This window comes from Halictus rubicundus, chromosome 12 (assembly GCF_050948215.1).
Source record: "Halictus rubicundus isolate RS-2024b chromosome 12, iyHalRubi1_principal, whole genome shotgun sequence".
Lineage (NCBI taxonomy): Eukaryota > Metazoa > Arthropoda > Insecta > Hymenoptera > Halictidae > Halictus > Halictus rubicundus.
The window spans coordinates 12,625,723-12,641,730 of record NC_135160.1 but is presented as its reverse complement, the minus strand read 5'-3'; the positions used below and the strand labels follow the sequence as shown (position 1 = coordinate 12,641,730).

At 46.1% G+C, this 16,008-nt stretch overlaps 1 protein-coding gene across 1 annotated transcript in view; it reads right to left on the bottom strand.

The window, feature by feature from the left end:
• Ret (protein kinase receptor Ret oncogene) overlaps window positions 1-16,008 on the bottom strand; it is a 37,428-nt gene that overhangs the window by 1,476 nt on the left and 19,944 nt on the right. The window contains exons 5-17 of the mRNA XM_076797374.1: window positions 14,466-14,722; window positions 12,237-12,408; window positions 11,012-11,109; window positions 9,978-10,252; window positions 9,226-9,423; window positions 8,759-9,156; window positions 6,289-6,391; window positions 4,510-4,681; window positions 3,381-3,685; window positions 2,919-3,105; window positions 771-900; window positions 401-602; window positions 40-218 (exon numbers count right to left, since the gene is read on the bottom strand). Coding sequence (XP_076653489.1) covers window positions 40-218; window positions 401-602; window positions 771-900; window positions 2,919-3,105; window positions 3,381-3,685; window positions 4,510-4,681; window positions 6,289-6,391; window positions 8,759-9,156; window positions 9,226-9,423; window positions 9,978-10,252; window positions 11,012-11,109; window positions 12,237-12,408; window positions 14,466-14,722 — 2,676 coding nt within the window. The remainder of the gene's footprint in view (window positions 1-39; window positions 219-400; window positions 603-770; window positions 901-2,918; window positions 3,106-3,380; window positions 3,686-4,509; window positions 4,682-6,288; window positions 6,392-8,758; window positions 9,157-9,225; window positions 9,424-9,977; window positions 10,253-11,011; window positions 11,110-12,236; window positions 12,409-14,465; window positions 14,723-16,008) is intronic.

Here is a 16,008-nt window from a genome sequence, read left to right as displayed (position 1 = left end):
CGACTGTTTAAACAAGCGTCGAAGATCTTTGTTACTCACTGCTCGGACTGTCCAACGCGTGAAGGGACGCGAAGTAAGACCTGTTCTGCACCGTTCTGGGGTTCAGGTCCAAGTAGTCGACGCTGTCCTCCAGCATCCTTTCCCAGTGAATGGTCAGCTCCTTGAAGGACGGCCTAGACCCAGGCTCCAGGTGCCAGCACGACACCATCAGTTTGTACCTAGGAAAGACGAAGAGTAACGCGTAGAGTGCAGGGTCTTTATGCGATTTCCTATTTTCAGAACATACTTTCTCGATATTGAAATGGGAGGACAATTTTTTTTGTTTTACTGATCAGAAGATTAAAACTGACTTAAGAACGCTATTAATTTTTAGATTTTAAATGCGCAAATCATGGCCTACAGTTGCTGCGAGCAGTTGGCCGGCCTCTCCATGCGGTAGCCGGCTTTCAGTAGGTTGTAGAGATTGTGCACGTCGACTCCGGGATACGGAGAAGCGCCTAGAGTGATCAACTCCCAGAGGAGGACACCGAAGCTCCAAACATCCGACTTGCTGGTGTACACATGATCAGCGAGGGATTCGGGCGCCATCCATTTCACGGGAACTACGGGCCAGTAAAATCTTGGATTAAACGGGGATTTCGGGCGACGGCCGTGCGCTGCCAGCGGGAAAGAGCTCCGGCAAATCCTCGGGGATTTACGGCCGGTGATATAAATCGGTTACAGCGAGAAGAGCGTTTCGTTTCGGAATTGTACGAATCGTTTGCACGCACCTCGCCCCTTGCTGCGTTTCAGGTACGCGTCGTCCTCGTACACGTCCCGGGTCAGCCCGAAGTCCGAGATCTTGCAGACCTTCCCGGTCGCGAGCAACACGTTCCTGGCGGCCAGGTCTCTGTGAACCAGCTGCAACAGAAAACGATTCAACCTCTACGAATCTTTACCGATCAGACTTGCAATTATTGGGTTGGCAAGAAAGTAATTTCGGTTTTCACTAATAGATGGCTTTATGATTCCTCAAACATATTGTTTAATTATATTAGTTTAGTATTTTATCTACCTCTTTTTATTCCACTCACAAGTGGTAGCAGAGCGTGGTTAACCCATTGAGCGGTATGAACGAATATATGGATTCCCACACCGCCACTCAATTTGGGCCTAGATGGCTTTATGTTTTGTTTGATTGACTTCTGTTAACGTTGCATTTGTTTTCTTTCTGTCATTTCATAACTGCATCTTTTAAGTTACTTTTGAAGCAAATTACACGTAATTTTGATTAAAATTGTTAGTTCTGTGCCAATTTGAACATGGAGTGCAAAAACGAACATTACAGGCACATATTGCTTTTTTATTTCCGTAGTGGTAAAAAAGCTGCCGAGGCTCACAAAGATATATGTGAAGTTTATGGTGTGGATTGCTTAACAGAACGCACGTGCCAGAATTGGTTTAAAAAATTCCGTTCTGGAAATTTCTCACTTGAAGACGACCAACGTTCTGGTCGACCATCCGAAGTTGACGATGACCAAATGAAAGCCATTATTGTATCGGATCGTCATATAACTGTCCGAGAGACTGCAGACAGGTTAAATGTCTCGCATACAACTATAGAATATCGTTTAAAAAGTCTCGGAATCGTTAAGAAGCTCGATATTTGGGTTCCACACGAATTGAAAGAAATTCACTTAACGCAACGCATCGACATATGCGATATGCATCTCAAACGAAATGAAATCGACCCTTTTCTGAAGCGAATCATCACTGGTGACGAGAAATGGGTTGTTTGCAATAACACAACTCGAAAACGATTATGGTCCAAGCGTGACGAATCAGCCCAAACCACGCCGAAAGCTGAATTGCACCAAAAGAAGATCACGTTGTCAGTTTGGTGGGATTACAAAGGTATTGTGTATTTTGAGCTTCTCCCAAGGAACCAAACCATTAATTCAGATGTTTATTGTCGACAACTAACAAAACTGGACATAGCAATCAAAGAAAAACGGCCAGAATTGGCAAATCGCAAAGGAATCGTGTTCCACCATGATAACGCTAGGCCACACACATCTTTGGTAACACGTGAAAAGTTATTCGAGCTTGGTTGGGAAGTGATGTCACATCCACCATATAGCTCTGACATTGCACCATCAGATTATCATTCATTCCGAAGTTTACAAAACTCTTTGAATGGTAAAACTTTCACTAATGATGACGGTCTGAAATCGCACTTGGATCAGTTTTTCACCGAACAGGATCAGAAGTTTTATGAGCGCGGAATTATGAAGCTACCAGAAAGATGGCAAAAGATCATAGAACAAGATGGAGAATATTTTATTGATTAAAGTTCATTGCTTTGGTAAAAAAATTGCATTTTATTTCACCTAAAAATACCGAAATTACTTTCTTGCCAACCTAATATCTCCCCAGCCTTTCGCAAGCGGTGCACAGCTACACTTCATCCGACGTGTCGAGTAGACTGCGGATCTTTGTGCAAACTTTTGTGCATCAATTGCAAGGTACAGATGTCAAAGAAAAATTCACTACTTTCATTATCAATTTTAAAAGTGTTGACATTCCTAAATACTCTCTTTCTTTCAACTGTTTTAGAATGCTCCTACACACTTTTTCCATAAATTCGTAAAATCCGCAGTCCAACGATGATGTAATTCGAATGCTCGGAAAGTAAGAGCGCTGTACAGCGAATTCTCGATATATGTCAACGACACGGGCCTTGCCAACGTCGTCTATCACCCAGGAGACATACCCGAGCCGTGTTATGTTTACGCCCCTCACGGAGTATATATACCCTACGATGGTGGGGATAATTCCGCGACATTTATCATCCAGGCTTGGCGACACATATAGAGAAATAATCACTGCAGTCACTCTGTTCAATTTTATCGAACTCGTTGATGACGGACTCGCGTTACCTTGATCTCGGACAGGTAGGCCATCCCTTTGCTGATCTGCCAGGCGAACGAGAGTATGTCGCGAGACGTCACGGTGTAAGTGGATGTCACATTGACGTCCTCGTTGCTGTTCACGTTGGCGGATGGCGTTTCTTCGCAGGCGTTCCTGCCCCCGGAATCCAAATGTCGGCTGCGTCTCAAGTAGTTCCTACAAACGACGAGCATTGCCGTTTCCGTAATATCGTGGAACAAGGGGAAGGAAAAGTATAGCGAAAACAGGAAGGGGGGACATTGGCGCCGGGTCTGCGTCGCGCCGGTTAACGCTCTTTCGCGGCCGGAAAAGGCATTTTCTCCGGCAACGGCCGCGCGAAGAATTTAATTACCGCAACGCTACGTGAACATCTCGCGGACCGGTTATTGTCCCGGCCCGAGGAATTCCGCAATACGAGATTCCACTGTCCCGATCCGCTGCCGGTTACTCACCGCAAAGAGCCGAACTCCGCGAACTCGATGATCAGGTAGACAGGGGCGCCGGGCGTTGTGCACGCGCCTAATAATCTGATCACGTTCGGATGATGGACCTCCTTCAACAGCTGGTACTCGGACAGCAGGTCCGCCAGTTCAGAGGCGCACGCGTTCTCCTTCAACGTCTTCACCGCGACGGTCGTCGGACCCGAAGAGCCTCCGATGTCGATCGCTTTCGCCCGCAAAACCCGACCAAACTCGCCCTCGCCCAGGACCTGCTCGATGCTCAATCGCGATCTCGGAAACTCCCACTTCGGATCCGTCTGACGACACACACGAAATCGCGATCCTCGTCAATCACGGTCAGTTTCATCGTTAGACTGCGGATTTTATGCGTTTGCCACAAAAATAAGAACCGACAATTTAAAGCGTATTAAACAGATTTGAGTTTCAGCCTAACAAGATGACAATTGAAAGATTTATATTTGGCTCCTGTGCATAAAGATCCGCAGTCTACTCGTAATTAATACTTTTCGCGACATTTCCCTTCTAATAACCCGATAACTCGTTACAGGAAGAGCGGTGACACGAGGTTGGCCACTTTTCTTGCGACAATGGCGACAAAAAGGACGATAGTGGGGGCGATGGTCGACGAGGGCGAAAAAGCTGGCTTGTAATAGCTAGTTCGAAACCACCAGAATCGGTCGAATACAGTGCATAGCTCGAAAGCAGTCAACTCGGTCAAACAATTCGGCCGATTCAGCCAACTCCACTATAAACGGCCGGTCCTCCGAAGCAGACGCGGCGCGAAGAGCAATATCCTAAGACCGCCATTAATCAGACTCCCCCAACAACTACATTGTTGTCGGTGTTTAATTCGCCTCCGAGTTTCCTCCGAAATTTGGAATTACTCCGCGGATTTTCAACTCCTCGATGAAAGCGTGGGATTAGCAACCACCCGCGTGCTATATGCCGTACACAGTGTACGGTACATGCGCGAGCACGAAAGCGTGCGGCCGTTATCCATTCGGTTAAATTTTCACGTCGAAAGTGGATGGACTCTCGTTGGTAGATATTGGGACCGTAGAAACTTCTGGTAAAATTTTCAAACGCCGCAAAAGTGGGTGAACCCGACGGCAGAACTTACCGGGCAGCTTTTCGAAAAGAGGAGATGACGATTCGCCGCTGTGAACGTGTCCAATCCGATCAGCAGCCCGTCGCCTCTATCTATGTAGTCGGATGGCAGTATACCGATCGCGGTAGCGTCGCCATTTCCTGTTCTACGTTTGCTGTCTCGGCGGTCTCCCTTTGCGGCCATCCTAAAATTTTACATGACACCAGAAAACTGGAGGAAACGAATTCAACGGAAAAAGAATCATCGTACGAAACCGGGTCGGGCGATAATTCTTGCCACTTCAAGTTTCTCTCGTGCGTGTATTATACAGGGTGTTCATTTGAAAACTTTTCATCCCGAAGAGTATGAAAGATATTAAAAAAGTGTAGAACACCAAGGATTTCGAGGGGAAAAGAGGAGGGCAGTAGCAGTTTTGTATTTGGATGGCCTTTTCAAGGTCAACTTTGCTTTTTCAAATGGAAACCTATATTTTCTATTATGGGATCTCATTGTACGTGAAAAGACCAATTTTTGTAGGATACTTTTTTTATCCGCGCCAGTTTCGGAGACGTTTAAAGAGAAGTAGAGCGAGTCAATACTTATACTGCGAGAAAGTTTGTAATTTCTTTGTAACCATAACAAATTTTCAAAATGTTCTCCGTCGTTTTCTAAAAAGTAATACAGACTTTGAAGGTATCTGTTGAAATAGCTCTACATTCCTGTACAATTCTGCAACAGACTTCAAATGAACACCCTGTACACATGTATGTGTACATAATAAACCTGTAGATAACAATAGTATTTCTTGATTAAAACGCTTTATACAATTTGCATTATGTAATCGGTCATTTCATACGCGACGAGCCGAACCCATACATTGACAATTTCATTGTGAGCGAAACTGGGTCGCGGTTCGTAAAATTCGGAGTTCCATCGATTTCTATAACAATTTTACGAGTTCAGCAGTGGAAAAAGAAACCACCCTGTCAACTCTTCGCGGTCGAGGATTTTTTCAGACGCGAGAAATATTTCCGTATCAAAGTCTTCGGTTCTGGGGACAAGAAACAGTGCATACCGATTCTTTTGTTACTACGCGAGGCGAGTGTTTCTTTCGCATCGTCATGAAACGATTCTCCGACGCTTTGCATAATTTGATCGACGACTCGGGACCCGGGATCCGTGTCCCGCGCCAGCTCTTCCCGGATCTCGCTTCGGGAATAAGATTGTTCCCCATAAAAATCGTGTAACAGCGCGAATTTCCATCTGTGGAACAGCGGCCGAGTGGAGATCGTTTCCGCCTCGCGAGCCGAAGAACGCGATAAAGCCGCGGTGAAAAGTTTTTTAATCTGCAACGATCGAAACGGTTGTCGTCCCGGTTAGGCGGGCGAGATGCGGAATTCGCAGAATAATTTAACGCGGCCTGTTCCGACACGACAGTTTCCCGCGATCAGTTTTACGACGGGAGCGTGAGCCTCCGGAGTGGCACGTGTCCAATGAAAAGAAGAACACCGGTTACTTTGCCGGATGGCTCGTGCAGAAGGTCCGAGGGAAATCGATAGTGCACCTCGATAAGCGCGTATCTATAACCGCGCGCGTCCCCGAAATATCGAATGGTACGGCGGCTCTGTGTTACCCTATCGAGAAAGAAATTCGATAGCCGGGTCGATCCGACAAAACGGATCGCGCACAAAGGACTCCTTCGAGAATTATCGGCCGGTTCCTCGCGTTTGTCGCGTTGCCGTGAAGCGTTCGCATTGTGTCGGTTCGGCAAATATTGCCCCTCCCCCCCCTTTTTTTTTTTTGATAACGTACCTGTATCTCGAGGTGACGAACGAGCCGACGATCGCTACCAACACGAAGAAACTGCCACCGATCGCTCCGACCATGCAGAAAGGGCCGCACGGACCGCTGGACGCTGTCGGGAAACAAAGAAAATCATGGCGGATCTGCGGAGGAACTATCAAATCGTTTCCGCATTGTTTTCTCTGTACGGTCGCAAACGGATGTTGATTGATTACCTGCTGCTGCTGCTGCTGCTGCTGCAGCAGCCATTTTTTAATCCCGCCGTTATTGTTTTTACTATGCAATTTTGATGCTGCCGCAGTTATGCCAGCCGGCGCAGGCCGACGTTCATTTGTCAGGAAAGCGGACAATTCGGAAACGCTATATACGGCTTTTCCGCGAATCAGAGGTGATGAAACAGGAAACGATTTAACACGTTCAAGGCCGAATTAGATTCCCCGAAAATCGCGCAACTTCGAAGCAAACTGATCGAGCTAACTCTGAAACGTCAAGTACGGTCAACGTCTGTACAATCTCGATCGAACAAGAAGAAACCAAGAATCGAACGTCGTCCCGGTAGGATCTATAAAACATTTTGCTACGGTGATCTATTTTAACACTGCTACAGCTTAAAAGGATTCTCGTCAAATCAGCAGCGCCGAGTATCAATTTACTCGTTCTGAAATGGACGAAATTATAGTGTAAGGTGCAGACTTCACTGTCCTAATGTAACATGTGTGTACTTGAATCAAGTATATTGAAGTATATTGAAAAATGTCTATAACGAACTGTAAAAGAAGAAATCTGAAATCCGCCATTTTGACGGGCTCGGTAGATCCGGTGTTAATAAATTACTAAAGTCTGGTACGAGTACGTACAATGATTTCTTTATATATGTCTCCTGGACGATACACGACGCCGGCAAGACTCGTGTTGTTGACATATATCGTGAACTCACTGTACACACGTTCGATTTCACATGGACAAAATGGCAAACGGAAATATTCTAGATCAGGCGAAATCAATGAATTCTGTGGTGGAACTGGCTCCGAGTGCAGAGAATTAGGTTAACCCATTTGCATCATTAGCGTGTATATACGCTCAATTTTCCTGGTCACTATCACCGGAGCCGTATGCATATGCTCAACTTTGTTGGTCACTATTATTATTCGTTAGCTAGAAAATAGAAATGGAGGGTGTTCTCGGAGACGAAAGTAGTAAGGTGCAGTGGGGCAAATCCGCACTAGGCCCTTATTTATTCGAATATACGTTGCATTGTACCAACTGTAAGGTAGAAATCTTCCTTTGGTTAGTATTCAATGATCAACATAGATAGCTGCCATGTATTCTGCGACTCCCGCGTTTAACTCGTTCGACAAAGTGCATGGTGTTTCCAGGTGCAGAGCAAAGATCGAGTTAAGCATTATGAAACGATAATTTAAGCAATAGTTTACAAATCTATGTGTTTATCTTGGATAGGCACAACGTATAGTAAGGTAAGTTTCCTTTATAGTAATAAAATATATCAGTTCTTTTATATTTTTTGATAAAATAATAGTCTAACCTCACTCAGGAAATATTTGAGCACGGGGCAAATTCGGACTATCCATCGGCGCAAAACCGCACTATAGCACGAATTTACCCAGTGTTACATTTTAATTCTTACTTACTCAACTGTTTCATTAAATTCCCTTCTTGGTAGGCATTTAATTTTGAATTTTTTAGACTGACAATACTTTTGCAACCCTACGATGGTCCGAAATTATGCAAAGAAAACAACACCGCACTATACAAAGGAAATGTTGGCTGAAGCATTGGCAGAAATTAAAGCTGGCCGAACGACTGTTTATAGAGCTAGTAAGCACTATAAAATACCAAAAAATAAAATTAGTGACCGAATCCGAGGAAAAAGTGGACAAAATAGTGAATCCCGAGGAAGAAACACTATACTTTCACGTGAAAATGAAAAACGTCTTTCCGATGGACTGTTAACCTTGGATAATATAATAATAAAAATTTGAATTTTTATTCTTATGTTATTTTATTACTAATAATAATTCCGCTTTTGCCCCATAATATAAGGAAACAAGATTCAATAATTTTGAAACAGGTAGGTGCAGTTTTGCCCCAGTTCCGGGGAAGTCCGCCCTAGCAGCACTGTTTTCAATTGATTAAGAAAATCATAAGTTTCGGAAGATATTTTTAATCCAAATTAATGCAGCTTAAAGAATAAACCACGCGCTAAATAAAAACAGTAAGATTATTAGGTTTTGGTGGAATAGATAGAAAATGCATCAGTTTAAAGTAAACTTTACAATTTCTCAGTCGGTTTTACCCCACTCCACCTTAATTCTGATTTTTTCTTATAATGCTGAAATATGAAGTTCTTGCAGTCATTTTTGTACTTAAATATAATAATAAAAAGAAAGTTTGGTGATAAAGGCCTTCTTTTCATATTTCTTTATGATGCAAACGGGTTAATGCGAAAAATGGCGGGTACCTTTCCGAGCCCCGGTGACGACGATCTCGTTCTCCCGGCTGTCCTCTCGAGGGTCCTCCCTATTTTTCGATTTCCCATTTCTCGAATCTTTGCCCTGCTTGTCGGGATTATCGGGTCGCAGGGGGTGTTTGTCGACGTTGCAGGTGCACTTGGCAACGTCGACGTCGCAGGCGCAAGTGCCCGCCCCTTTCTTGATTCCGCGATCGTCGCTGTTCAAAACGGCCCAATGCGCCTCGTAAACGCAATCCTGCGGGCAGATGCGAGCGTCCATCTCTTCGAGTTCGTCGCATCGGTTGTCGGGACAGTAGGACAGGTCCGGGGAACAGGTCTGGTAGTGTTCCGAAATTCCGGAAGCGTTGTTGTTGCGCCACACGCATTGTCCCGAGAACGTGTCATTGCTAGAACATACAATTAAGAAACTCTTTGTTGGTCCAGGGGAGAAGAAGAAGCGGAAGACGCTGACGTACCTGAGCACTCCGCTAGCCACGCCGCAACTCGACTCGCACGTTTCCACCTTCTCCGCGATCGCGCAAGAGCTCAATTGTTCGTTCCGATTGCTGCGATTACACCTGTCCAGTTTCGGCGCAGACACCGACACTAAACTGACCCGAATCATCCTCGAGGAGGACGCGACCCGATCCTTCCCGTTCCACTTGATCTTCAGCCTGCAACGAGAACATGATTCGCACCGTGCTCCGAGACCGTTAACGCGCTGACCGCCGCGCGCGAAAGTTCCCACAAAATCAGGCGATATAGTAGGATTATAGTAGTTTTTTTCCCCCCCACTGTAGTCGAAACTATAGAGGCAAAGCTCACCGCTAGACAACGAATTGTCGAGCAAAAGAGAAATTGTCTGCATTTATTGCAAAATGCTGACGACGCTATACGCACATTTATCTCTTTTCCTCTTCGTTTTTATAAGTCAAAGATAAAGAATTAATAAATCCTTGGAATATTCTAAATTTTGCGTCGTGAATTCATCAAATTTTCAGCAATGTAAAGCGAGGGCAGACCCCATAGGGCACATCGAACATTAACCAAAGGGATGAATGAAGCTCGGTTTAAGCAATTGTATTACGAAGAAAATTAGCTTGTAAAGCTAGACGACAAACTGTATCACCCTCTTGTGATCAACGCGGCAGTCAACGCGTCAAACCTCGATTCGGTCCGCCATTTCGCGGACCCGTGGGCCGGAAGTCCTCCGCGGCGATGTACTCACGTGACGTTCTCGGGCTCGGTTTTGAGAAGTTGTTCGTCGGCCACGTACACGATGCCTCCCTTCTGTGTGACAGCAAACGCGGACGACCCGTAGATGCTGAAGCTGACCGAGGAGTGCGGCTCGCTCGAGGGTCTCGCGACTCTTGAGTAACGAGGCGCGATTCTAGCCACCCTTGCGCTCGAAGGGTACGAGAACTGTTGCTTGAACGACACCGGGGACAGGGTTGTCGTGCTGGGCAGGTGTTCCGGTCCGTGGAAGGTCAGCGTGATGTTCAACTGTTGGTCGAAGCGGAAGATCATTGTGAATGTCTAGGGTATGGTCGTCCAGGTGAGTCACGTCGAACAGCAACCGGAAAATCGGAGGTCGAAGCGACACGAGCAGGAACTGTCCGGTGGGCGGTAGCAGGAAAGTGTTCGGAAGCGGAAATTCGACGCGGAGATAATAAGAAGCTTCCGCCCACGCGAGGACGCGTCGCGCAATTAGAACGCGAAACGATCCCCATTAATTACCGCTTAACGGGATCCGTGGAACTGCGGGGGTCGAAGCGAAAACCACCGCATCCGCCGCCGCAGTCTCCGCCGCGCCCACCTACCCTTGTTCTCTCTTTCTCTCTCTTTCCCTCTCTCTCTCTCTCTCTCTCTCGTGGCTGCTGTTCGTCGTCTAATTGTTTAACGAGCCGGGATCGCGGGCAAGCTCGCTCGGGCTCAGGGTGCGTTCAATCGCTTCGTTAACGGTGGGATTTGGTAGCAGAGACGGAAGAGACGCCCGGTGGTTGCGTCTGGCCACTCGAACGGTACCATCATTTCCATCGAAGACTCTCCGGGAAGAGAGCACCTCTCCCTCCCCCTCCCCCTCCCCCCCGAAGGACTTTCTTTGAGAACAGACTCCGGTCTTAATTGATTCGTCGCGGTTTCACCCCCCCCCCCCCGCGATTACACGAACGTTGCACAGATTCATTCCGGAGCAGAACGCGTAACAGTTGAGCTAACTCGAGGATAGCACGCACGGCTCGCGACCTCTCTGTTAGCGCTTACCGTGCTGTCGTCCGATCCCGAAAGAAGAGTGATGTCCTGCACTTGAAGCGTCACGCGATACGGCGATTTCGGCAGCAGCGTCGTCTTCGCGGATATCCCTGTAACAGACCAGCGGGATAAACCATCTGCACCGGGAATTTCGACTCCGAGCTGAACCCGAAGGAACGCTATTGTGAAAAAGAATCGTTCTGCGGACGACATCCAGCAATTCGCCCTTTGCAATTGCATCCTGAATAAATAAAAGTTGTCTGCTGGTAGGAGACGACCACCGCCGATTCAAAGAACGTAATCGAATATTTACGAGGACTGAAACGTTCCGTTGAAACGCTTGGAACAAACGTAATGCGTAGCGTGAACGGTCCATCCGATATAATGTGTCCGGGGACTGGGATAACATTAAGCAATTTTTTGTCGCCAATCTTCTACAGAATAAGAGGGGCGACGAAAAGTTGCTCGATGTTGCTTCCACGTAACCTTGAAATTGATACGTTCTTGGAGGATTCTAGGCGTTCCAAGGTTCAGAGTGTCCGAGGACAGTCTCCGATTACAGTGAATTCTCGTTACGAGTCGGTGCCAACCTTACGGTTTCGAGTCAGTGGAACCACCCACACCACCGCGGGGTATACTCTCGAACTTCGTTGTCCCGTGTCTACGTGCAACAGTGTATCGTAGAAAGACATTCTCTCAGTCTTCTTGTCACTATCGGATAGTAGTCATAGGTTTACGACTTATAGACGAGAGTGACTCTTAGCTGTCCAGCGTGCCCTGTGTATATCGAATGCGACGCTCGGCGAGAACCTCAAGTTTCGTTTAAGAGTCAGTAAAAAGAACGGCGCAACTGACTCGTAACGAGAATTCACTGTAATTTGGGTGAAAATAATGGTGAATCGAACTCATCACGAGCTACCACCTCGTTAATTGATCGTGGAAGAGAAGACGTCCACCTGAGCGCTCATTTTAGCACTTTGAGAGCCACATTAGAACCCCAGAAAACTCAGCGAAATTAAAGCAATTTTGTTAAACGAACGAGAATTGGAAAGATTAAACTTGTTATAGCTGTTACTCTTATAACCCTGTTCTCCTATAACGTCTCTTAGCTGTCGAGCGTATTTCGAATGCGACGCTCGGCGAGAACCTCAGGCTTCGTTTAAGAGTCAGTAAAAAGAACGGCGGGACTGACTCGTAACGAGAATTCACTGTGGGAGGGAGTCGGATGTTCGCTTACCGGTGAATATCGCGGTGTATGGAACGCCTCCAGGAAGCTCGATCGGCGCAGCGTCGAAGGTGACGTTCAGAGCATGATGAGTGTCGCCGAGTATGCGAACGGAGTACCGGTTGCTTGTCACCTCGTCCGCGTCCGTCAGTATCAAACTGTTCTCGTCCACCAGCTTGTCGCCCTGCGAGGAAACGAAGAAACGTTCACGGGAACAGGTTCGTCGATTCAGGCGAGAAACGATCAACGCGAGAACATTCCCGGAGCCGTGTATCGCGCGATACGCGTCGCGACGCGTCCGTGTGAAAGCAAACTCGAGGAAACACCGTGGTCTACCATGAGGGAATCGCGCGTAGGAATCCGAGCGTATCGCGTCGACGACGAACAGCCCCGAACGAGAAAAGAAACAAAGAGAGATCCGAGCTTAATCAAGACGAAGCCCCCAGGCGTTTTCCCGCTTCTCGCGCCTATCCTTTCACCCGTTCTTTTTTCGAGGTTCTTTCGTCGTTTCCGAGTCTTTTCGCGCCCGCTCGCGGAGACAATGCCGGAAACGATCGCGAGAACAATAAGGGCTTGAATGAGTCCGATCCTCTGTCCGATCCTCTCGCCTCTTACCGTGCTGTTCGTCGCTCGTCCGACGTCCTCGGGACGATCTCTCGTGCAGGATAACGCGATCGGGACGAACCCTTGGGTCAGGTCGACCCGTCTCGACTCGGGTCAACGCTGGAAATCGATACCGACGCCAATTCTCGGCGCGGATTGTTAAGATCGCGCGAATTCGAAGTGATCGAACCCTTAAGGGGGCCGGCAGGCATTGGCCGTGACTGTCACGCCATGTTACGCTGTGCATTTTTTTCGAAACATTTTACGTCTTAAATAAGTCAGTAATCGATTAAAAATGCATACCACCGTGTTTGTACATGTGTTTTTTACGTCTGTATGGAACCTTTTTTTCGATACGAACGCTAAATCTCTCGAAATTAAGAGAATCTCTCTGCGGCAGCCATCTTGTGACGTCATACATGCTTCAGGAAGCGAGTTTTCTGCCGAATATTACAAATTACTCCACGACGAGGTAGAAATTCGCAATTTGGGCTCTGTACAGACGTAGATTGGACTTTTAGGAAACACAAGTGACCAATTTTAAACTGCTCATTGCAATATTGAAGCGTCAATTTGTCAAGATTTTGACCCTTGCAAGTTCATATACGTACATTGCAGAGAGATTCTCTTAATTTCGAGAGATTTAGTGTTCGTATCGAAAAAAGGCTCTGTACAGACGTAGCAAAGACATGTACAAACACGGTGGTATGCATTTTTAATTGATTAGTTACTTATTTAAGACGTAAAATGCCTAGAAAAAAGGCACAGCCTAACATAGCGTGACAGTCAAGGCCAAATGCCTGCCGGCCCCCTTAAGTGATCCGCGAAAATCGGGAAAGCGGCTCCAAAAATTTCCTACCATTTACTTTTTGATTAACCTCTTCTGTAATATCGAGTCGAACAGAATCTGCTAAATTTTTAAATCCCCTCCAAGGGGACATTATGAGTCTAGAATCGATGGCTCCGAGTGTAAACGCCTAATTTCCTTTCGATCGAAATAAAATTCTATTTTATCGTAGACAATTTTGAACTATTTGAGAATACATGCAATAAATTTAAATTTTCCTTTTCTCCTAGTAAATAATAAACGTCGAAGAAGTTGTAATAATTCTAATCGCAAAATAAATCGTAGTGCGACGGGGTTAGTGGTTGGATATACAGGGTGGTCCACGCGTCTCGCACACCGTGAACAAATAATACACACGAAAGTTGTAATAGAGGGGGAAGTATTGCGATGTAAACATTATTTACGTGCGTAAAGTCGATTTCAAGGTCACCTTGGGTTCTGCAACTAGAAAGACCTGCCTTCGCGTCACGTATCGAGCACCAAATTTTGCGCTAAAAAAGCATTGGCCTGAACCTAACGAGATATTACCGAAATAATTTTCCATGTAGAGTCACCATACAGGTTTTCGTTCGCATGATACAATGACCCTTGACCCTTGATTCAATGTTAAATTGCACTTTGTAATTTCAATCGCAAAGACGAATTACATTTTCATAGAACTGAACAAGAGATTTCACTTACGAGTTGCATTGAAAATTTTAATTAGAACGGGGCAGCACGTGCTACAAAATGGTCGAATAATAAAATATAATCGAATTACTTTGTGATTCAATTGCAATTTGTCTGCTTACCACGGTGAAGTCGCCGAGCTTGATCGTTAAGGAATCGTTTCCTTGCGCGACCGGAGCGTTATCGTCCTGGTCGAGGATGTCCACCTTCAGGATCTTGATCGGCGCGTACTGTCTTCCGGTGACCTCCTCCCAAACGATGCACTGCACTTGCAAATTGATCTTCGGGCCCGGGCCCAAGGGCCGCGGTCCCAGAGCGTCCCTGTCCAACGAAGCGTTCGCGAACAGCGTCTCGTTCACCGAGTAAAAGTACTCGGTGCCTAAAAATTAATCGGCGTTTTCGTACGTTTTCCCTCCCCCCGGTATGCCTGGAACCACCGGGCGCGTTCCCGGAACCAGGAGAATCGCGAGACATAAATTTTCGAGGCGGGAGATACGGGTAAAGCGGGCTTATAAATTAATCGAGCTCGCGCGCGAGAGTGCGGCCCGGGATTCCTCGCGGATCCAGAAATTGTTCGAACCGTTCCGCGCTGCCGCTTCGAAACTCATTAACACGTTCGGGATTGGTACGGAGGTCCTATGTTATTTCGATTTCTATGGTTGAATAATGTCGGTAACGCTGTTTTATTCCCTCGCGGGTACGGATCTTTTATCACTAGACTGCGAACCTTCGTGCACCGTCAAAATTATCCGCGTAGAGATTACAGCACATTCAATTCTTCCTGGAATAATTTGAACGCGTTAAAAATGGTACGGTGATTTCTCCATATACGTCGCCAAGGCTTGGACGATAAACGTCGCGGAGTTATCCCCGCAACACGGCTCGGGTATGTCTCCTGGACGATATATGTCGCTTGCAAGACCCGTGTCGTTGACATATATCGAGAATTCACTGGGCATCGTTGTGCCCCAAATACCGCAGTTTTTCTCCCGTTTAAAACTGCACCGATCAATTTTTATTATGCATAAAATCCGCAGTCTAATTATTACCATCGATACTAAGAATAGCATCATGCCTCAAGAACTAAAATCCCGAATAAAAAGAAACATAAGTACTAACATTTTGTCATCTAAAAACCTCGATCCTCGATTATCAGAACGTCCGATGCCTGTAGTCGAAGGCGAATCGTATACAGCATTAACCCTTTGCACTCGAGTGGTGACTCTGAAGCACCACTAGAAATTGTTGTGGCATTATTTCAAAGAAATTACAAAAAATATTACGAAATATTTGTTGCATTACAAAATTTGTATTTAATAGATTACTAAACATTTAAATATCATATGTAGAGATCGGATCAGTTTCGTATGAAGAAAATTAAAATATTCTAAGACTGAAGAAAAATTTAGTTTTGGATCGAAAATAGCGCCGGGTGCAAAGGGTTAATTATTGCACAAATTAATAGAAATCGAACGTGCCATTACAACCGAGTAACTTTTCGAATATTCGAACAGTCGTGCTTCCTTGTTCAGTTCGGATAATCGAGGTTCCGCCTTTCAATCGCTTGTCCGCAATTTTCGGACAATTTTGTGAAATAGCCGAGGCTGACGCAGCCAATATGGCGGCGTTCCTTTCCGACGAGTTAAAGTTCGAAGCGTAATGCCG